The sequence below is a fragment of the Carassius carassius genome, chromosome 43 (genome assembly GCF_963082965.1).
Source record: "Carassius carassius chromosome 43, fCarCar2.1, whole genome shotgun sequence".
Lineage (NCBI taxonomy): Eukaryota > Metazoa > Chordata > Actinopteri > Cypriniformes > Cyprinidae > Carassius > Carassius carassius.
The window spans coordinates 1,614,867-1,639,081 of record NC_081797.1 but is presented as its reverse complement, the minus strand read 5'-3'; the positions used below and the strand labels follow the sequence as shown (position 1 = coordinate 1,639,081).

The window sequence follows — 24,215 nt, the reverse complement described above, 5'->3', positions numbered from 1 at the left end:
GATTAATTGCATCCAAAATAAAAGTTTTGCATGTATATATTTAAGAAGAATATGTTGTTTATATACTATATACATGTAAATATTTTCAAAATATATACATGCATGTGTGTGTATTTATATATACATAATAAATATACACAGTAAACACATATATTATGTAAACAAAACCTTTTATTTTGGATGCGCCTTACTTTATATTCATCAAAGAATCCTGAAAAATTCTACTTTGATCATAGTAATATATTATCTTTTTAAGTATATTGAAATAGAAAAAAGCTTTTTTAAATTGCAATAATATTTCTCAATATTACAGTTTTTTCTGTATTTTTGATCAAATAAATGCAGCCTTGGTGAGCATAAGAAACTCCTTTAAAAAAACATAAAAAATCCCACTGACACCATACAGGAATACATTTGAGAAAAGGAGAAATTCTCTGAAAACATATCTTAATATCTGTAATTTGATCTGGTTTTATACTGGAAAACAAGACAAAATACTGATTATGAAATGATTTTTGCAGTGTAGAACAGATGAGATGTTCTTTGTTTTCTTGTAAAAAGAAAAAAAGTAAGAAAGGCAGTGATTGTTTGATATTCACACACATTTCACTCACAGCATTTCAAGTCAAGTCTTAATCGATCACGAATAACTGCAGTGAAGGTCAAAGTCAAGTCAGTCTGAGAGTGTTTGTTTGTCGTCACTTGAGGGATGAAGGAAATGTGTTACAGTTTGGACATGAAGAAAGCCTGTCACCTAACGTTTGCCTGTAATCATTAATCTTCTTAATTGTGATGTATTAAAGTGCATTATTGGAGGCATCTGTAGGTTGTAATGTACTGTAATCCACTCTTGCATTAGAACATGATGTAGGAAATCGATATTTAATACTGTTATCATTTAGGTTTGCTGTAAATGAGAGATTCGGTATGTTGTGATGCTTTGTACAGATTGAATGTCAAAAGTTATTGTCATGCTCATGATTTAGGCCACGCTGTAGAAATTGTAGATGTTTTGTAACTTTCTGACTTGAAAGATGAGAGGTAGAAAGTCAACTAATAAAAACTTCAGATTCAGATTCGGTCTCTTTCTTTTGTGCCTCAGAAAAATACAGATATTTGGTTTAATTGGTTATAGTTTATTTAGTTAAAGTTTTGATTTATAACACATATACGCATTTATTTATATATTTTAGTCTCACAACAATGCTAACCTCGTTAGCAGCATATGCTAATCTCATTAGTTTTGCAAAATGAATTTTATATAGACATCACAACTCATTTTATTTGATTATTGCATTAAAATTAACTTGTCAAAAATTTAATTACTGTTATGTAACTGTTATGCAAGTTCGGAAAAGATGTTATAAAGACTATATTAGCCTAAAACAATGACTAAACGGCTATTTGACTGTTAGGCTACTGTTAACCAGCAGCAAATGTTGGTGAGGAACAATTCATATTTGACTAAAAGTTTTCACAATAATTGTTTCCTCTCATGTTTCTCACAAAAATCATGCTTTTAACTAAGCTTTTCTTTGTTTTAGTGGATTTTTGTTGAAGGAAGTCAATGTGATGTTCATACCATTAAATTACACATTTATATATCTTCAGAATTTGCTATTTTAAAATGTGTCATTAAATGTCAGTGAAAATAAAAAAATAAATGTAAGATAAAATGTGTTTCTATTCAACAAGTCACAAGATAATAGGCTCTATATGACGTAAGATTCAGTGCGTGCCTCTGCATATGCGCGCGAAATTTTAATATGCGCGCCAATATTAAAGTGTACCGTGGCTGACAGGATAAGAAAGTTCGTTTTTCTGAGGTAAAAATTTTATTACTTTAACTTCGCAAAAAACTACGAAAATAACGTTTTAATAGGCTAATGACACTGACATAAATTTGATCTGTAACCATGAAGTTTAAGTCGTTTTAGAAAAATGATAAAGAGGAAGAGACCGTTGGTTGGAATCAATTTCAAAGCCATTTAATTCTCAGATAATGAACGATAAACGTTGACAGTTAATCAAAATCCATCTAATTTAAAGAATAAGTATGCAAGTAGCCATTATGTTTCTTTTTTTGAGCAGGGCTTTTGACAATCTCCCATTTTAAAAAGCCCTAGGCTATTTGCATAATGGTGATTTGGCTTAATTGTACATTTCTCAAAAAAAATGAAAAAAATTTAAAACATTATTTATTGCTCAAAAAGTTTCAGTCTGTGTTGGATGTTTTTTTTATTTATTTTTTTTATTCCATTTTCAATTTTGAGTTGTCTCTCTTCTACTGAAGGGTATCTGTCTTTAACCGCTTGGGGGCGACAAAATGTTAAGTTTAAAGAATTCATGTCTCGAATTTTCTTTTTGTTTGCTTTATTTTTAGTTGCGTCACCACAACATTAAACAAAGCGGATGTGTAATATAGACAAGTTAACAGTGATAAAATAATAATTATAAAACAAGAAAAATAAACACATTTATAATGCTTCACTCCCAAATGATGATTTTCACATTTTGGTGCTCAGTTCTTTCTCAAACTTTATTTGTCAAGTCTAGTCAAGTCACCTTTATTTATATAGCGTTTAAACAAAATGCATTGCGTCAAAGCAACTGAACAACATTCATTAGGAAAACAGTGTGTCAATAATGCAAAATGATAGTTAAAGGCAGTTCATCATTTGTGTGCACTGTTATATCAAACATATTCCTCTGTGAATTCTGTAAATTGCAGGCTTTGTGCTGGAGAAATTGCAGGTATTGTCCATTTTGTTTAATGTCAAATGTCATTCATGGGTTGGTTTGAGATTTTCATCTAAGAATGAAAATATAAAACCACAATTTAAATAAATTATAGAACCCTCCGGTCTAGAATAACATCCCAGCACTCATAATAAACCAATTATCAGGTCTAAAGTATAGCTACTTTGATGGTTTACCTTGAGGTTTACAATTTTAACTGGGAATCTTGTTCATGCACCTTCTTGACCTGCGGTTACACCAATGACACACCTGGTTCCTCGAGGCCTAAAAGTGACATTTGAGGTCTGCAATTCCAGGAATGTTGCATCTGAAGGACACGGTGAGCAAGATTTGACCTTACATGCTCATTCTGATGGTAGTTTCTCTTCTGCACTGAAATTACTCAATAATTCTGCCTTTGTGTTCCATAGAAGAAAGTCATATGCGGGTTTGGATCCGCATGAGGGTGAGTAAATGAAGACAGATTGATGTTAACATAGAGGCCTTTCAGATTAAAATCTGCTCTGGATTCTGGATGTGTTTAAAACAGTGACATAAGACTCTGAAAAGGGCTTCATTTGTGTCTGTTATTCACATATGGACGATCTGTCACACACGACAGCCAAGAGCGCTCCAGTAAAACCGACTTTTATGGGTGTTTTGTGGTGCAAGGCGAGTGACTCAAAGGAGGTCAGGGGTGAAAAATAACACGTTAGTGAATTTGTGGTCTAAGAGAACACAGCAGTTCTCACTCAAGATGTTTTAAAACAAGCCTCTGACTTCATTAAACCATCTTAACCAGCCAAACACACAATATACCGGTTGCACATGGTACTTTTAGTGCATTAATATGAGACATACTCACTCTAGAGAGTATTTGATTGGACAAACATTTGAATGCAACAATATGTTTAGGGAAAAAATCATGACAATCAATCAAGTTTATTTAAATGATGGTAAAAAAAATAATAATAAAAGAAAAATAATAAAACTGCAGGAGAATGCAAATTTATTCAGTAGAATGCAATACTTTTGCGAGAGAATGCAAGTTTTTTGAGGGGAACAATAGTTTTATGAGAAAACGCAAATGTTTTGCGAGCGAATGCAATCGTTTTTGAGGAAAACGCAAAAGTTTTGTAGAGAAATGCTAAATTTTTGGGTGGAATGCAAATGTTTTACAACTAAGCGCAATCAATTTTTGATTTTTGCTAATGTTTTGTGAGCGAAAGCAACGTTTTTCTGGGGAACGCAACTGTTTTGAGACAGAATGGCAAGTTTTTGAGAAATACCAAAGTTTTACAAGAAAATGCGAAGTTTCATGCAGGAATGCAGGAATCACAAAGTTTCTTGTGGGCATGCCATTGCTTGACCAATTTTTTTTACAAGAAAACTCAAATGTTTTGCAAGCGAATGTGAGATTCGAATTGATCTCATGAATCCTGAATCGATTTGCGAGAGAACACCAAGTGTTTTTTTGGGAATGCAATACTTTTGCAAGAGAACACCAAGTTTCTTTGAGCATGCAACACTTTAAGGAGAGAATGCAAATGATTTGCGAGCAAATGTTGAGTTTCTCACTGGAACACAATAGTTAACAAATGCCAATTTTCTTGAGGGAATGTTGTAAAGGAATGCAAATGTCTTAGGGCAAGTGCAAAGTTTCTCGAAGGAACACAATAGTCTCGCGCAGGACTGCAAATGTTCGCAAAACAAGTTGTTTTGTGAGTGAATACAGAGCTTCTCGGAGAACTCAAATGTTTTGCAAGAGAACGGCAAGTTTTACTGGAGAATGCAAACACTTTACAAAAAAAAATAAAACATTTTGTAATGAGAATGACAAGTTTCTTTGGGGAACGTGACGCTTTTGCGAAAGCACCTAAAAGCATTTCAAATAATTCTTCCTCCCATCTCATAATTTGTTTCTATCACCATGTCCTCTTATTGGCTAGTGTTTAGAGTAAAAAAGACTGTGAATTTTAGAACCATATAGCTATCTGCTTTTAGTCAAATTCCCAAAATTCTCTATTCAGACTGAAAACTGTTAAAGGAAAAAGTCCCTTCTGCTTGGTTGAATATATATAACGCTCCTGACTGTCGTGATCTCCAGAGTGCTCATACTTTCAACATGTTCCCTAAAGGCCTCCATGACTCCAGCCTGGCATGAAGCTCAAAGCTCTCACAATCATTAAGACACGGTCACCTTGTCACCATCTGTCCTCTCAGTCAGAATGGATATGGCAAATCCTGGAACGACTCTGTCAGAAAGCCGGACGCATGTGGATTCCAGAATATAAGATTCTTAAAGGAGCAGTTCACCAAAAAATGAAAGTTCTATCATCATTAACTCACCCATTCAAACCCAACAGACTCAGGTTAACAGTAAGTTGTTATTCTTTGATCATTTCCATCTGTCAGTGTTGTCAAATCTACTTGTATGATATTTTATGGTGTTTTTAGGAAGGCAACATCCACTTTGAATGGAAATCAGAAGTTTCTTATTAACATCCCCTTTTGAGTTTCATCGGAGAAAGACAGTTAAACAGGTTTGAAAACAACATGAGGGTGAACAGATGATGACAAAATGTTGAATTTTCCCTTTAAACTGGTTTCTGGCTGTTGGCCGTGATCCACTGCAGGAGCTGCTCACCTCTGGATTGGAGTGAATCTCCTCCACCTTCCTGTTGAAGTGCAGCTCGAAGACAAACACTGTGTTTATTATCCTAAGGTGGATCCAGAGAAAATATGCCCCGAGTGTTCTTACTCAAAACACAGAGCTCAGATTCTCTCCCGAATGATATTTCAGAAGCATCTCAGCAGCGCTGGAGCTTTTAATAAAACAAATATTTAATAACGCTGCGAGTTTGTGACAAGAGAAGCTAATGTATAAAAGCCAGAACTTCAGGTCTGAGTTCGTTCAGTTTGCACACTTGTATGACCTGATTCACTGACGTTTGCTAATCTGTTCCACAATAAGACTTTTATTTTGACAGGTTAGAATAGAATGTTGTGAGTGGTTGCTAGGATTGCTATATGGTTGCTAAGATGTTCTGAGTGTTTTTAGTCTGTTGCTATCCAATTTGTTGTAGGTGGTTTCTAGGACATTGCTAAATAGTTGATAAGTGTTCTTAGTGTTTTAAGTCTGTTGCTATGCAGTTTGTTGTGCGTAGCTGCTAGGACATTGCTATATGGATGCTAAGATGTTCTGTGTGTTTTTTTTTTAGTCTCTTGTTATGCATTTTTTGTATATGGTTAGTAGGGCATTGCTATATGGTTGCTAAGTGTTCAAGTCTGTTGCTATGCAGTTCGTTGTGTGTGGTTGCTAGGGCATTGCTATATGGTTGTTAAGATGTTCTGGGAGTTTTTTTAGTCTGTTGTTATGCAGTTTTTGTATATGGTTGGTAGGGCATTGCTATATGGTTGCTAAGTGTTCAAGTCTGTTGCTATGCAGTTCGTTGTGGGTGGTTGCTAGGGCATTGCTATATGGTTGCTAAGTGTTCTGAGTGTTTTTTTTCCGTCTTTCGTAATATGCTATGATTTGCTTTATGGTAAAGTAATTTTTTTTTTTACTATGTAACACCTCTAAGCTAAAGCTGTCTTGATCATGAAGTCTAGACTATTAATTTAGTTTTTTAATAAGTTGCATGCCATGTTTTCCTGTATAAACTGTGAAATTAATATGTTGTTCTCTGAGAAAACACTGGTTTTATTGCAGATCCTTTAGGCTTAAAATAGAACCGAGTTTCTTGTTAAATTAAAAGAGCAAATGTGCTGTTACTCTCCCCCCCCCCCCCCCCCCCCCCGTGAATATTAGCTCAATGTTTTGTGTCTCTTACTCCTGATAAAACTTTAGTTTGATTTAACCATCAGCCATGTAAATAGAGAGCAGCTAATCTCAGTCAAGTAACTGTTTAATGAGCTCAGGTATTGATTGAAGCCATAAAATGACAGACAGCACATATATCCTGTGAACTTCTCAGTGTTTTCACTGGCAGACAAATGTCTTTGTGTGATAACAAATTCTCTGTGTTGGGTTTTTTCCAGGGTGAAGACAGAACGAAATGGAGCGGTGAGGTAATTTATAGGGTGGATGACAGGTAAAGACTTTTATTAACATAGTGATCTGATACAGGGAAAAGATTAGGTTGCTCACAGTAATGACTAAGAACATCTGCTTCCTATAGAGTCCTTCAGTGAACCAGTAGAGAAGCGTGTTTCTGTTTAAAACCCTGTCATCTTCAGAAACAGCTACCTCTAATAAGATTGAATTCATTTAATGTAACAATCTATAAGAGAGAAAATAGGGTGACTCTGGTAATTCAAAAGAAAATCTTTTTATACATTGTTTTTCTGACAATTTAGCAAATTTCCCATCTTGAAATTGCAATTTTGTAATCCAAAAAATAAAACATATATTAAATGACTATAATACATTTTTTTTATATTAAATTATATAAAATAATGTACATTTACTCAAAATTGCAATTTTGTAACAAGAAGAAAAAAAACATTAAATTACTACAAAAAATATAAAATTTTATATTAAATTATATAATTAAAGTAATTTAAATCTACATATATTGAGTAAACAATGGCAACATAAGTTTTTCCATTAACCCATCATACAGTAAAAAATACATAAAATATAAAAATGGGCAATAATAAATATAAAGGTATATAAAATTACTATAATATAATATTCAATAATATAATTAATTTACATTTACTATACTGCTAAAAAAGTGTCAATAAGTGACAGCAGCATGTGTTTTTCCATTAACCCATCAAAATAATTCAACCAATTAGAAATTTTCGTTATACAAGATTCAACTATACAAGAGTGAAGGAAAAAGAAAAGGAAAGTAAATGTACAGCCAATTTCATTAAACTTAAACTTTAGTGAACTTAAGTTTGTAAGTTGATTTAGGTGGATATGTTTTAGTGATTAGTGATTAGTGAAGTGACATTCAGCCAAGTATGGTGACCCATACTCAGAATTTGTGCTCTGCATTTAACCCATCCGAAATGCACACACACAGAGCAGTGAACACACACACACACACACTGTGAGCACACACCCGGAGCAGTGGGCAGCCATTTATGCTGCGGCGCCCGGGGAGCAGTTGGGGTTCGATGCCTTGCTCAAGGGCACCTAAGTCGTGGTATTGAAGGTATTTACTGTATTTTACCGTATAATTTGTTGTACTGAATTTATAATCAAAAATAGAAAAATGTCACAGTGACAGGACGGGATGTTTCACAATTCTTTGTGACAAACTGAAGGGTCTTGTTTTATTGCTGATGGGTCGCTGGGATATTTTGTAATCTGGTTTAACCCCATTCATAATCGGTGACTAGCAGCAGGAAAGGAAATCTTCCTTATTCACTGTCTGGATTTCACAAACTGGTGTCACGCTTCAGCTTCAGAAACACAGAAATGTTGGTTTCAGTTTGACCTGATCCTGAGATGAGTCAGTGAATATCCATTCTAACTCAATCAGATCAGAGTTCACTGAACTGAGATCACTCTTGAGGAGCAGCTCGGCCTCCAGACGCTTGTTCACACCTTGCACTGACTGAAGCTGAGATGTTCTTGCTGTCAGTTTCCCACAGAGACAGTCACACTGATTTAAATAGAATAGATGTGTGGGAAATGACGTTCATAGCTCTGTCCTCTCTTCTCATTATTCCCTGTCTGACTGTAATGAACAGTCAGCGCATGTCCTGCACTCTTCTGTTTTAGTGAGTGCTGCGGGTTTGCTGTTGTCTGCAGAGTTTTATTGGATCCATGAAGTCTAATGTGACCGCAGGGCTGAAATATCTGAACACAGCATGAGACGCTGTGAGAGATTTTTTATTTTATTTCATTATTTTTGCACATTTCCAAACTCTCCTTACTGTAATCGGATAAAAAACAAGTAAAAAATACTATATATATATATATATATATAATTCAATCATATGATGAAAATGTATTATTGTTTTATATATATATATATGTATCTAAAATATTTTTTGATTTTTAGCTATTCATTTATTTTATTTTATTAATTATTTTTCAGCGGAATTTTTAACATCATCTGGGAAGAAAGACCAGACTGGAATATTAATTGAATAAATTGAATAAAAACTCTATTTAAACTATTTGTTGATGAATTTAATTATCATGAATGTTAAATTGTTGCTGTGTGTTTGATGACATTAAAGTTTTATGCTTGATCTAATTGTGATGATAGCATGTTAAATCTCATGTGTAAATTATTAAACATCTTGAATCATGTTTCTCTGAAATGTTATCTACAACAGTAACTTTATTCATATAAGTGTTTGTTAATTATATAATGTGCATTTTTAGAATTAAACGACTCCATGTTGCATGGAAGTTTATAAACCAGTGCATAAAGATTTATTTTCCTATCTAATATCTCAGGCACTGAAATAAAAAAATGACCCTGTGTTCTGAAAAACAACACATCACTTCTTTCAAAATGTGTTTTTTAAAGAACCACGCGGTCTAAAATAACCCAGAATCGTTGAGGAGGACCATTGTGCTGTCCAAATAATATACAGTCGAGTTGTTTTGCTCCGTCGGCCCCCCATAAACCCTGACCCGTCCCCCAAACGTCCATCTGGTTTCTTTAAAACTCTCGGAGCAAATGAAGGTTTTCCTAGAGATCCTGTCAGTTCAGAGCCTCTTGCCCTCCGTCTGACTGCATGGCAGGGGCCTCACTTTGGGTCCAGGAATTCAGACTCCTCGGGGCCACGGGGCCCATCTAACAAACATGCTCCTCATCACATCCAATACAACACATGTGAGAGTTTCCTAGAGTCCCAGATAGACACAGAGAGAGAGACTGATATATTAAAAGAGCAATATACAGATTGATGGACTGAATAATAAAAAAGACACTGATGTATTGAAAGAGTGATGAACTAAACACATGATCTGAGTGACACTCGCGCGCGTCCCCGCCCCTCGCTGCGCGTTCACAGTGATTATCGGACACAGCGACGCGCTTCTCTGACACTAATGACCGCGCGCGCGTCTCTCCTCGCGTTAAACGACAACGGGAACCTTCAAACGGATTTACGAGCGAAACCACTGTTGATTCCTGCGTTCTCTGACGGAGCTGCGCCGGGGGAATGCGGAGCCACGGAGGCGAGCGATAAAACGCGCAGGTAAGACGCGTCTGACGCAGAAATGTGGTGCGCTTTCGATGCGGTTCCGCTGGGTTTGTCTTTGTTCCGCCGCTCTCTGTGCATCAGCTCAGGCTGGATCTGTGTTTTCATGATTGTCCTGGTCCAGATTCTTGGGTTTGTCTTTGTTTAGTGAACGAGACCCGAATCTCTCCGGTGCATTCACATGATCGATGCAATCCTACAGCAACACGCAAAATGCGCTTTGCATGCGAGCAGCGACTCTTAACAACATCATGCGTGTATTCACTGCATATGAATATAATTGTCAGTCAAAATAAAAGCGGTAGACTTTCTCAATGAGCTCAAAACCCTGTGAACTGACTACATGGACAGCGTTCTGGCAAGCATATGCTCACTGGAGCTATTCATTTATTTAAATATGTAGTCGATCCTAGTGGACTAATACAGGAGATGTATTTACATGAACGACTATTGCATGAGTCTTATATGCTGTGCTGTGCATTAATGTGAATGTCAGTCTTATAAATACATGCATCTGTCTCAAAACTTGAGCATATTCTCTGTACAGACATTATTTCTGTGTAAAAATCTATCTAGAATTCATTTTGGACCTAATAGTGTCAGAATCTAGTGGACCGTTTACCTATATGGGTATTATAGGCCTAAGTGAGCCTTCTACCTAAAGTCAATTCTGGGCATCATAGCCTCTCAACCTAGTGAGCTGACGATTTAGAAATCATTTTTAGACCTCACAGTATCAGAATCTAATGCGCTGTTTACCTAGACAGCATTTATGTGTATCCTACTAACGAAGATCTTGTGTGCTTTGTATCTAGAAGCCATTATTGGTCATTATAGTCTCAACACCTAGTAAGCTGCCTACCTAGACAACATTTTGAGCATCATATGCTCAACGTCTAGTGAGCCGCCCATGTAGAAATCATTTTTCGGACCTTGTAGTATCAAAATGGACGTTTAGACAGCATTTACACAATGAGATGCAAAATAATTCTAGCGAGCTGCCTACCTGGACAGTATTTCATTATCATATGCAGCTTACTTGGTTTTGAGACTGTCTAGACATCATTTTTAGACCTCATCAAAACTTGTGTGCTGTTTACCTAGAATGTATTTATGGGCAATATACTCTTAAACATTGTTGTGCTTTTTACCTAAACAACCTTTTTGGGCATCATAGTCTCAAAACCTAGCAAGATGCCTACCTAGAAAGTATTTTGAGCGCCATAGTCTCAAAATCTTGTTGCCTTCCAAGACAGCATTTTCTGAATGAAAATGGCATCATATATCATTAAAATCTAGCTTACTTAGACAATATTTTCAGTATCTTCTTCATCTCATCATCTGAAAACCAAGTAAGCTGCCTATCTAGACATCATTTTTGGACCTTGTAGTATGAAAATATATTTGACTGTTTACCTAGAAAGCAGTTTTGGCCATCATAGTCTCAAAATCTAGTAACCTAGATGTCATTTTTGGACCTTGTAGTACCAAAACCTAGTAAGCTCCCTACCTAGACAGCATTTTTAGACCTCATAGTATCACAATCTAGTGAACTGCTTATCTAAACAACATTTTTGGGCATCATAATATAAAAATCTTGTGTGCTGTTTAACTAGACAGCATTTCTGGGTATCATACTCTTATGATTTTGTGTGCTTCTTACCAAGAAGCCATTATTGGGCGTTATAGTCTCAAACCCTAATAATTAGATTTTGATTTTGAGTTCCCTTTCTAGACATCATTTATGGTTTTCATAGTATGAAAATGTAGTGGTCTGTTTACCTAGACAACATTTTTTGGCAATTAAAATCTAGCCTACCTATTTTTTTCAATATTTTCAGTATCTTCATCTCTAAACCAAGTTGGCTCCATATCTAGGCATAATATTTAGGCCTTGTAGTATCATAATCTATTAGACTCTTTGGTCTTTACCTAACAGTTTTGGACATAATTTTTTGACCTTGTAGTACCAAAACCTAATGAGCTGTCTACCTAGACAGCATTTTGGGCATCATAGTCTCAAAACCAAGTTGCCTATCTAGACGTCATTTTTAGACCTCATAGTATTGTGCTGTTTTCCATTACAGCATTTATGAGTCTCAAAACTTAGTGAGCGGTCCACCTGTAGAAGGCATTATTGGGCGTTACAGTCTCAAATCATTCCCTACTTACTACTTAGACAGCATTATAAGCAGTTGTCTTCATAACGAGTTGCATTCATAAAGGACTTTCCATCATCAAAAGCTAAAAATGCTTTATATGTATTCAGCTGTTTTGAATTCGCTGGTTCAGGAGTTTCCAGCGATCAAAGGGTGTTAGATCATGTCCACTAACTAGGGCTCATCTCGCTAATGTCTCGGCTCGGGAAAACACGAATATAGTCCATTTTCATTGAGTTAAAGATCTTTAGGAGCCGCAGCAATGGGGTGTCAAGCTGTGAGCCCTTCATAGTTCAAATCCATTAAAGCCGATATGGATTATTGCGTTTCATAATGACGGGCTATGAATAGTGTCCTGCTTGTAAGGGGTTTTATTGCCTCAAATTTCACTAGAAATGCAAAGCGTCATGGGGATCTGGCAGAACCGGTTCCTGCATCAGTTTTATTTGAGTGTTGACAAGTGAAGCCGTGTAGGAGTGTTAGTTTCCTCTTATACCTGTACATTTTCTGTTATGAATTATGAATGGTGATTATTTGTGTGCATGTTAAAATGAGCATTGGGCTTGGCAGAATCTTAAATTTATATTACATTAATTGTGTTAACACAACAGTATAGTTATTTTAGTGTTGGAATTCGGTCAATAATCAAAATATGATATTAATTAAATTTAAAATGATAGATGGATGATAGTGTAATCCTGAAAAATAATTATTAATGGTAATAATAATTGGGCCTTTTTTGGTAATAATTAATTAATGAAACATAATTTTGAAAAATAAATACATAAAATACAATAAATACTATATATATATTTATATTTATATACGTATATAAGGGCTGTCAATGTTAATGCATTAATGGATGCGATTAATTCAAAACCCTTAACGTGTTAAAATAATTTAATGCAATTAATGCAAAATTACTGAAACAATTTCTATTCTAAACCTTTTTCCAGATCAGTCCAAAGCAGGGCTAATGTAAAGAAAACCAGGCTGATTACATAAGAGATGTCTGAGAGAATAGATACTCGCAGTGTGTTGTCAGTGAATTATTAATTCCTGTGTGTTTAGCTTTAAAACACAAGCTCTGTGATTGTTTCTGAAGAGCACTAGAGCTCACTCACGAATCGAGCAGTGTGAGATACAGACTGAACGTAACGTCAAAACATCCCACCACTGTATAATATGCATATCATATGTTTGAGTTTTGATGGTTGAGGATTGCAATCAAGTTTCAGTAAAGACGATTGTGGTGACGTACAGGAGTGGTAAGCACATGTGAGTTTGATAGTGTTTTTGAGCGCTCTTGACACACAGATCATATGTTGTATTCATGCACAGACACATTTCAGTACATTTGCATTGTTTCCACACACATTCAGGATAATGTTTTGATTTGTCGTGTGTATGTCGCTGTGTTAAGTCAGTGTCATCTCATGCACATTAAGCATAAACTCTGTACTGATAATGAAAAGACTCTGTATTCCATGACAAAGCTGATCAAATTAGACCATGCTCTCCGTTCATCTCCTTTGTGTTATTATTTGATTGGATTGGTGACACATGTCTGGATGTGTTTAATTGTATTGGTGTCAGCACTCAGCTGTGGTTGGTGTGAGGATGATGAAGTCAGGATTGACAGTTCAAGTAGCTCACAACAGCGGAAGCAAGATAAACGCTCAGGCCTTTAAACGGCTTGCCGAGGCTTCGAAATCAGCAACGTGTCATTAGCAAGGATCCCAACACTAATTTGTTGTCCCTGTGAAGTGCAGAGGCTCATGGGAAAAGGCCTGGGCTGAATCTGTGGACTCCTTTCACCTAGAAACCACCCGGCATTGTTCTAAATCCTAGCGATGAAATATACTCACAAATAGCGTTTGATGTGGATTAAACTAATAATTTAATATGTTTAATCATTATTTAAATCATGGTGATTGTTATTAGACCAAATGAGCGCATGGAGGTGAAACAGTGAATGCATTTTAACGTCTTCCCGGGCAGGAAGCAACAGCATCAAACGCTTTCCAACTCCCACATTTCTCCGTCTGTGATGTCGGGATCAAAGACGCCGGAACAGAGAGATGCACTGCGCACAATTACACAACTATATCCTTTAACGCCGCTCCTCATTAATTTCCATTCTCTCGCTCCTCTGTGAGACGCATTAACCTGCACTTCATTACTGTACACAGCCTGCATGAAACAACAAAACTTTTATTTACATGCACCAGCTGCTCTGTGTGTGTCTGTGCAGTCGGTCTGTCCTGTTTGAAGTGGATTAAAGCGTGACATTTAGAAATTGTGTGGTCCGAGTCATTCGATAAGAGATCCAAAAAGAAGAACAGATTTCGAAAGATTGGTTTAGAGGAATCAGAATTCTACTGTTTGTATGTTAATACGCAGTGTAATGTATTACCAAGGCCGATATATCGGTCGAAAAAAAATGTATTAAGATGATTTTTCTTTTTCTTTTTTAAAATAACTTTTTATTGTTTTCACAGATAGAAGAAAAAAAACTGAACAGCTGCCACAACAACATGTGAGAGACATATGCTTATTATACAATGTTAAATCATATAAACGTATACAGAATGTATCTTCCATAATTGAATGACAGCATGTTAGTATTTCCAATTTAAATTTACTCTGCCTTTTTTACAAACTTGCGATATTTTTTGATGGAGCCAATTAAAGGATGTCTGAAAAAATGAAACATTTTATTGTAAAATGTGAATTCTTTATTAAATTGTTGTATTTCCAAGGCCGATATATCGGGTTAATATTTGGCATTTCTTAAGTAATCGGCATTGCCTGGTTGTGCAGCACTTTGCCAAAAAAAAAAGGAATAGTTAATTTTTATTTGATTACATTTTAAAAGGTGAATTATAGTAAAATGTTAATGTTTTATGCCTTCATTTGATAACCGCTGTTGTTTGAACAAATTTGTGTTCAATCTTAAATACAGAATTTAAGCAGACCGCACAATTTCTGAAAAAAAAAACCATTTTATTATATTAAAAAAACATTAGAATATTTTATTAATTCACATGTGTTTTGATTATTAAAATTTAATTAAAGCATTAAAACAGAATCCAGATGTAATACTGTAAATGTAAACTGACAACATTAAAATTTTTATTTAAAATTAAAAGTTTGGTAAAATTGTAAAAAAAAAAATATATATATATATATATATATATATTTTTTTTTAATTGTTTCGTTTTCATGATTTCAATAAATTAGACTTTTTTTTTGATTACTAAAAGTAAATGTAACCAGTAAAACAAAAATTAAAATGGATTTCATATGAAAAAAAAACGTGATAGTCAAATAGATTTTATAGGGTACATAATTACATTTTAAATTAATTAAACTCTTAATAAGTTGTTGCTGAGTTGTATAAACTTTATGATTTCTCTTAATAAGACGTGCTTTTTGACTACTGAAATTAAATCTAACCACTAAAGCTGAGTCTAGGAAAAAAGAGGGGAAAAACAGAGTAATAAACTAAAACAGAATTTGGGAAAAAGTTTACCAATTTCATTAGGCCCTAGTCATCGCATACTGTGTATTGTTTGACGCTCTTCCGAACAGAAAGCGGGAATGTTCCGGAATGCTGCAGGCGGGTGGCACATCATCTTCTGCACAGATATGAAGTGACACATCATATGATACATGGTTGTAAAGGCCTCCATCCCAAGGCCAGCAGAACACATTCCCAGCGCTCCAGATCCTCATGAACGCCCTTGACGAGTGTAAAAATCTCCTCCTGCTGTATCACATGACCCCAGAACAGCAGTCACACACTCCTCCTGCACTCGGAACAGACGCTTTCACATCAACACACAGATTAGACTAGAAATACTCGAGTTCACATTGAGGTGCTTTTGTACTGCTGAGATCCCTTCTGCAGTGCTAGAAAGACAAGTTTGAGATTTAGTAGGGTATTTATTTGTCCCAGGAGAAACATCTGAGAAGCTGGAGACTTCAGCAAGTCTCCATTTGCCAACTCTCCATAGTTTAATGTTCTTGATGTTTCATTGTCGGTCCCTCAGGTCAGTGTTTTGATTTCTTGGTTCTTTAAAGTACCAGAACATCAGCCTGAACCTCTTAGAAGCTGGAGACCAAGAAGCAAGTGTCCATTTGATCTTTATTTAATCTCAATGATGTCTAGGAGAGATGATTGAGAGATTACAATTAGAGGTCAGCTGATATATCGGTTTTGCTGATTTATCGGCACCGATAATTGATTGCTGGAACTATTGGATATCTGCAAAAACTTTAACTTTAAACTAAAACTTCATAGCGGGAAACTTCAGACGCTGTGCTAAATGCAACCAACAGAAACTCATTGCATGCCATTCACATAGTTTTCCATTGCATTCCATTCTATTTGTCCCAAATCTTTGTTAATGTAAATAATTAATTCATCTTAGGCTACTATCAGTAGTCGACTGTTAATTACAATGACCTCATTTGTGAGTTTTGGTGGTTCTTTGGCATTTAAAGTTCTTCAAATCAGTGTTTTGGTTTCTTGGTTCTTTTAAAGCAGATGAAAACCACTGCATTTGTACATGTTGAGATCTCTGACTTTTGGTAACGTTAAGATCACTTTCAAAACTCAGCAGTGGCTCAGTTGACTTCACAAGGGTGTTTTCCTCAATAGAAACATCTAAGGAGCAGGAGGCTTCAACGAGTTTCCATTTTCTCTCCATTTATTCTCATTGATTTCTTGGAGAGATCTCATTTGTCTTCTCAAGATGCGTTTTCGAGCTTAATGTTCTTGATGTTTCTTAACATTCTTCCTTTGGTTTCTTGTTAGAACCTGACTGATTTATCGTTTTACCAATTTTATCGGCCGATATATTATTTTATTATATATTATATATAGATTTTTTTTTCTTAACATATTACGCAGATAAAATGCTTGTACCGTATTTTCCGGACTACAAGTCATAGTTTGGCTGGTCCTGCGACTTATAGTCAGGTGCGACTTATTTATCAAAATTAATTTGACATGAACTAAGAGAAATGAACTAAAAATGAATCAAGAGAAAACATTACCGTCTACAGCCGCGAGAGGGCATTCTATGCTGCTCACTGCTCCTGTAGTCTACCACTGAAGACATATAGCGCCCTCTCGCGGCTGTAGACGGTAATGTTTTCTCTTGGTTCTTGGTTCTAAATAAATGCGACTTATAGTCCAGTTCAACTTATATATGTTTTTTTCTCTCGTCATGACGTATTTTTGGACTGATGCGACTTATACTCAGGTGCGACTTATAGTCCAAAAAATACGGTAAATTGTGTAATTGCTTAGTTTGTCCAGCAAAGTGCATTCCATTGTTTGCTGCTGGTGACTGGTATTGCACTATAATATACAGATTAAGAATATCGGCCGATATATATATATCAACAGAAGACGTTTTACTTCCTAATATCGATATCCTCCGAAAACTCCCTTATATTGGTACGGCCTCTGAAAACCCATTTCAGTCGGGCTCTATTTCTTATTTTCTAAAATGCCAAAGCATCAAGTTGTAAAGCCAGTTGTGGTATAGGGCCTTTATTTGATCTGGATGTTTTCAGATGGTGTTTTTTTCTCGTGCTGCTGATGAAAATCCAGATCAGTGGATTTTGATTGACGGTTGATTATAGCTGGATGCTGAGCAGAAAATTACTGTCTGAGAGCCATTCGGCGTAAGTGGATTTCAGTCGGGATGATGTGAGGATTGTGTGTGTGTTCACGCATGAGTCCATGAGTGTACAGCTCACTGTTTCTGGAATATTGTAGATTAGTCTGGAAGTATGGCGTTTGGATGAGATGATGATGAAGATGATGTTAGAAGAGGATTTGTGTGTTACTACTGGAGGTCAGTTGTGTTTGTACAGGAAGTTTCATCAGGTTTCACTGTATTGGGTTGAGTAAGGTTTACTTTGCATTTCGTAAAGTTGAGTTCCTTCCTGTTATTGTGAATCAGAAAGAGCAAAGATTGAGTTTTTGCTATTGATGTGTTGTTTTTAAAATAGTTAATTTAAAAATGATCATTCTGATTTCAGAATACTTGGAATGAAGTAAGGTAGTTGATGGGTTTAAAACCACCAGCGATATTTTGTTTTGTTTTGCATTTCTATATTTTTATTTATTTATTTCTAAAATGTTTTTCATCTAATATTCATATTTTATTTTGTTTCAGCTTTATTTCAATGAACAATACTACACTGAAAACAGTAACAACAGTATAAATGTAAAATTATGAAAGAATTCATGTTTTGTTCCTTTAAAAGCTCTGATTTCCTGAATTTTTTTATGCATAATTCATTATATTAATCCGTAATCAGAATGCAAATCCATTTTAGAAGGCTGTTGTTTTACCCTCCCTGTTGAACTGAATAATCATCTTAGTGTGTGTGTGTGTGTGTGTGCGTGTGTGTGTGTGTGTTTCCTCGTGATATTTCACCCTAAGTGGCCCATCATGCTCTGGGCCAAATCCTCACTGAATGCAGATGTTTGTGCTAATGGTTATTACTAGGGATGCACCGAATATTCGGCCACCGAAGATTTTCGGCCGAAAATGGCCCAAAAGAGCATTTTCGGTTTTTGGCCGAAAGACTTTTATCACCGAAACAACACGGCCGAAATGTTGTGATGATGACGCAAACAGAAACCGCGACCTGAACGTGCACCTGCATAGCGCAGACCACGAGCTCCCCGCGACATTCACTTCACACCAGTGAGAACATTCTCTCTCTTCTTATTCCTTTATTCGCAGCACTAAAGCGTCTCCTAACAAAGAGATTGAGACGGACCACGAAGTGAGAACAAAGAAAGGTACAGTCTTGTAGAGTCTGTTAGCACACGTCTCACTGAGATCTTTTCGGATCCTCTGCACTTCATCGCGAATGTGCTTGATCCGCGTTATAAAGATCATTACTTGGATGCGGAAATAAGGCAGCGCGCACGAGAAATGATACAGGCCGCGCTGGATGCGGAGAACCCGCGTGGAGACGGAGAAGCGCCAAGCGCAGGAGACTGAGATCAGAGCGCGGAAAAAAGACTCGTCTCTTGGCATTCACCCTCGTTGTCTGATATTTTCAGTGAAATTCTGCAAGAAAGTGCCTCAAATAATAATACATTGGCTATTGTTCTAGTTCTTAGGCTACTATATATGTGACATTTTATTTACAGTAGCCTATATATATATATACACACACACACACACATATATATATACATACATAATATCAGATTGTAGCCATATTTCTGCTAGATTTTCTGCTAGATTTCTGCTTTAATTTGATAAAACAAATTATTTATGCCCTGCCCCTATTTAAATACACTCTCTCAAATATTTCTCAAATGTCAGGCAGATGACAAGCTCAACTGCTCAACAGCTAGATGGTTATCTGTCTGAAGTCCCCATCCCCAGAAGTGATAACAGTCTTGCCTACTGGAGAAGTAATGCACTTTCTAGTCCTACAGAGAACAATTTCAAATGCACTTGACCTAAATGCACTTTGTTTTTATGAGAGAACAGTTCATTTTAAAACCTTTCTGCAGGCCAGTAGGCCTGTACATTATTATTTAATATTCACATGAGTGGGATACATTTTTAGTTTGAATTTTATTTTATACTGTGCATTGTTGCAATGTGCTTAATAAATATTGCATAATTTGTAATTATGTATTTTTATGTTTTTTATAATTTATGTAATTGTAATTATCTTTGAAACTTTAATATTAATTTATGCAATTGCAATGTCTTAATTTTAGTAAAGTTAGTACATGGTCATAGCAATAAATGCAATGGAATAATTGGCATAATTTCTTTCGGTGTTTCGGTTTCGGTTTTCGGCCTTGGTTTTCTCTTTTTCGGTTTTCGGTTTCGGCCAAGAATTTTCATTTCGGTGCATCACTAGTTATTACTAAGACTGAAGTAGAAATAAATTAAAGCTACATAGAAACATTTACATTAAAAATGATGAAAGCACATAACAAGTTTACTAAAACCTGAACTAAAATTAAAACATAAATTGTAAATAAATAAATTAAAATGAATAAACTAGTATTATAATATATAAAAATGATGTTTGTATTTCTTGAATGATTACATTCTATTATATATATATATATATATACATCTCATATTAAATATAAACAGCAATGAGAAATGTGGATCTGGAAATTAAAGTTTTAAGTTAAAGTATTAAAATGACTAAAACTGAAATAAATAAATAATGATAATAATAATAAAATTGACCAAAACACACAAAACTACTAAAACTTCAACTAAAAAAATGTATTTGTATAAATGAGAAATAAAAGCTAATTCAGAATATTTATAAACGCTATAATAATATTTGAAAAGAAGAAGAACACCGTTCTTATAAATATAAGATTAGAAAAGGGAATGAAAATGTGAAATTCTTGAAACTAAATGAAATAAAAAATTGAAGTATTTAAATTACAAAAACGTAAAAAAATGCATAACAAAATGACAAAAAAATCATAAATAATAAATAAACAATCACTTTTGCACACGACTCAAAAATCCTGCTTTAATGCGTGAGCTGCAGTGAGCTGAAGTGTGCTGGGAGACCAAGGTGAAGTTGATGTTGTTTGTTCCAGACTGAATGTGATCAGGATTGATTGTGTGTGTGTGTGTGTGTGTGTGTGTGTGTGTCTTTCTGAGTGTAATGATGGAGAAGTGTTTGGCTTGAGCTGCTGCAGGATGAATGGTTGTGATTGTGGTTTTCAGACAGAAGTGAAACTCTTCAGAGGATGTGATGCTGTTTCTTCTTCTCCTTCTCGGAAGATGAGCGAGCATGATTTCAGAAGGTCAAGGGAAGACATTGAGTTTGGACACAATGGACCTTTTCTTCTTTTTAAAAGTCTTGTGTGCAGTCAGCCTATTCAGCACGTGTAAGATGAATATATATACAATGATACATAGATAGTAGCATTGAAAAACATTTTGCTATAGAATTTTAAAAATACATTATTAGGCTTAATTATGTTTATTTATTTTAATCTGATCCGGACATGTTTTCTTGAGATTCGCTGTATTGACTCATTTGACTTGGATCCAGACGAGAGCAGATGTCTCTGGTGTTTTCATCCAAACACAAGCCTCTCTGCAAGTCCTCTGTCAGCGAGAGCAGTTTGATGATTCAGAGTGTTTTATTCCTGACAGTCAGCTGAAGTGTAGATCTACTGAATCTCTGTCTGTCGGAAGTCATTGTTTGGACTCTTTCTGACTCTGTTCTGACTTCTGTTAATAACTTTGCAAGTGTATTTCGTCTCACATTTATTTAGACCATAAGAGTGATTATACTGCATGTATGTCTAGAAAAAAGAAATTATATATATATATATATATATATATATATATATATATATATATATATATATATATATATATATATATATATATATATATGATTTTTTTTTTATTATTCAAATAAAATAAAATAAAGACATTGTAGGAAAAAAAAATAGTATTTGATCTCACAATTACTTAGACCATAAGAGTGATTCTACCGTAAAATAAATAAAAAATAAAAAATAAAACAAAAATAATAAAAATAAAATTAAAAAGTTATTATTTTTGTTGCATCTATCTATCTATCTATCTATCTATCTATCTATCTATCTATCTATCTATATATATATATTGCATAAAATATACTTTGATATTATGAAAAATGTTCTTTACTTTGCTTGTTTTTCTCTGCGGTGGAGATGTAGAAAATATATTTTAATATTTGATTTGTGTCTCACGTGGTCTTTCTCTAATTCCTTCCTCTTCCACGTGAACATTTCACTTCTCCACTTCTCTAACGGTCAGATAAACTTTCACCTCCAGCGTTTCCTCTGCAAATCCTGTCTCTGTTGTGCTGTATACTTTAGAGCTCACAAGTGTTACATTTTCACATCATTTACGGTACATGAATAATTTATATGCGTTGTCATTTTTATTAAAAATGGCTTCTAGTAGCAAATGCAAAATGGAACTGCACAAATGCATTTACGTTTCTGGAGGGAGTTGCTATGTGGTTGCTAAAATCTATTTTTATTTATTTATATGTTTTTATTTATTCATCTAAAACCTGGTAATACCTGCTTAGTCAGCATCCGATAGCCCAGAATGCATTGCGCTGCAGTGGTGCGTGTCTTCTAACTGTAATTGGCACAAAGAGAGATGATTTGTTCCTGTATTAGCAGCCGTGTCAAACCAGCTGAAATAGAACAAGCTCTGTCATAATTAGATCCGCTTCATGCAGGAAGCACGAACAATGAACGTATGAGTTACAGATCAATCTGAAGCTGCTCTGAGCTCATTACTGAATTATTGAACAGCTTCTTCTCCTGGTTTCTGATGTTTGATCATGTCTGAGCCTCACATTAGTTTATGCTCATGTCATTGATTCATTTGTTGTTGCTTTACTGCTTTACATTTGCGTTGTATCTTCATTGATGCATGCAGTATTCATTAAAAACTAGTGCATTTATTTATTTATTATTTTTTGTTAGATTCAAGAATGATGTATTTATTAACAAATAATAGATCTAATTATATATGCATTAAATATTTTGTTATATACAGTATTTATTAAAGTATTTATTCAAAGAGTGATTTTTCAAGATTTGAGATTTAATAATAAACTGAAAAAGTTTATACATTTTGTTTTTATTTGAGCTGTCAAACACAATAATAATGTAACTGTTTACATAATATGTGTGTGTTTACTGTGTATATTTATTATTTATAAAGACACAATGAATTGCATGCATATAAATATTGACATGTACAGTACACACACACACATGTAAATAAAAACATTTAGCTTGGATGCGATTAATTTGACAGCACTAGTATACAGTATAGAATTTTGTATTTTACAAAATATTTAATATACAATTAACTAATTAAACATTATTCACACACATACACATTTATATATACAGTACTTTTTCATTTTATATCATGCTGATGTCATGCTTTCATTTATTTTCTGTTGCTTTACTGTATAATTGTGTATTTAGCACATGCTTTTATCCAGAGCGCCTTATGAAAGAGGAGCCAAAGCAGTTTGTCAATATACAGCACTGTTATTTGATATCGAGTGATATCATTTCTGTACTGAGAAAGCATGTTTTAAGAGCTAGCAGGCGTGACTGTGTCCTCATGAGGGAGGAAGTCAGTACAGCAGAAGTGCACTGGATGTAGTGTATATTGTATCTAGTGTGTGTGTGTGTGTGTGTGTGTTTCATGCATCACCACAGTCCTTTAATGTCTCTTAATGTCAGCTGCTGATATGATGTGTGTCTTGTCTCGTTGCATGCATCTGCTCTCGTCCCCTGAGATCCGCTGTAAGACTAGACTGATGCGCTCACATTATTCTGCCGTTATTGATCGGCTCGTTCCAGCTGAACTCTTCTTCTGAAATAACTGCTGTTGGAGTCCTGTTTCACTCTCATGCAGCTCTGATGAAACACTTTCGGTCATTCACCCGCCGTGCTGTCTACATAGACAGCTCCCTTCTCAGGCAGCATCTTCAGGGAAGAAGCAGCTGATTTAAACACACTTCTCATGTGAGAGATGCACGTACAAGAAAGTATTTATTTATTGATGTATTTCTCTAAAAATGCATAAATGGAGTATGGTGCTCAGTAATTTTGAGCTTTGCAGTTTGTGTTCATGTGATGTGTATATAGAAATGTATTATATTTATTAATTTGTTGATTTTTTGCATGTACACATTATAGGCTAAAGTATAATTAACTATTGATTTTTCAGTATATTTGATACTGAATTAGTTATGTGTCTTAGTTGTGTAAAGTGTGTACTTTTATCACTCTTTTGCAGTCAGAGGATGATGGGAAAATAAGTTTATGAATAAAAGTGTCTATCAAGCATCATTAGTTCAGAAAATGCTTTGTAATAAGATGCACAGACTGAATAATGATCATGAGTGTGGAGACATTCATCTGCACTGCATTTCTGAAGATGACTGGATAGAAGTCCAACACACCTCACAAACAACAACATGGACATCCTGCGAGAACATCCTCTTACTCTCTGTCTCCCTCTCTCTCTCTCTCTCTCTCTCTCTCTCTCTCTCTCTGTCTCTCTC

At 35.0% G+C, this 24,215-nt stretch overlaps 1 protein-coding gene across 1 annotated transcript in view; it reads left to right on the top strand.

The window, feature by feature from the left end:
* The first annotated feature begins 9,702 nt into the window (after positions 1 to 9,702).
* myo9ab (myosin IXAb) overlaps positions 9,703 to 24,215 on the top strand; it is a 97,877-nt gene continuing 83,364 nt past the window's right edge. The window contains exon 1 of the mRNA XM_059535921.1: positions 9,703 to 9,915. Coding sequence (XP_059391904.1) covers positions 9,767 to 9,915 — 149 coding nt within the window. The 5' untranslated portion in view covers positions 9,703 to 9,766. The remainder of the gene's footprint in view (positions 9,916 to 24,215) is intronic.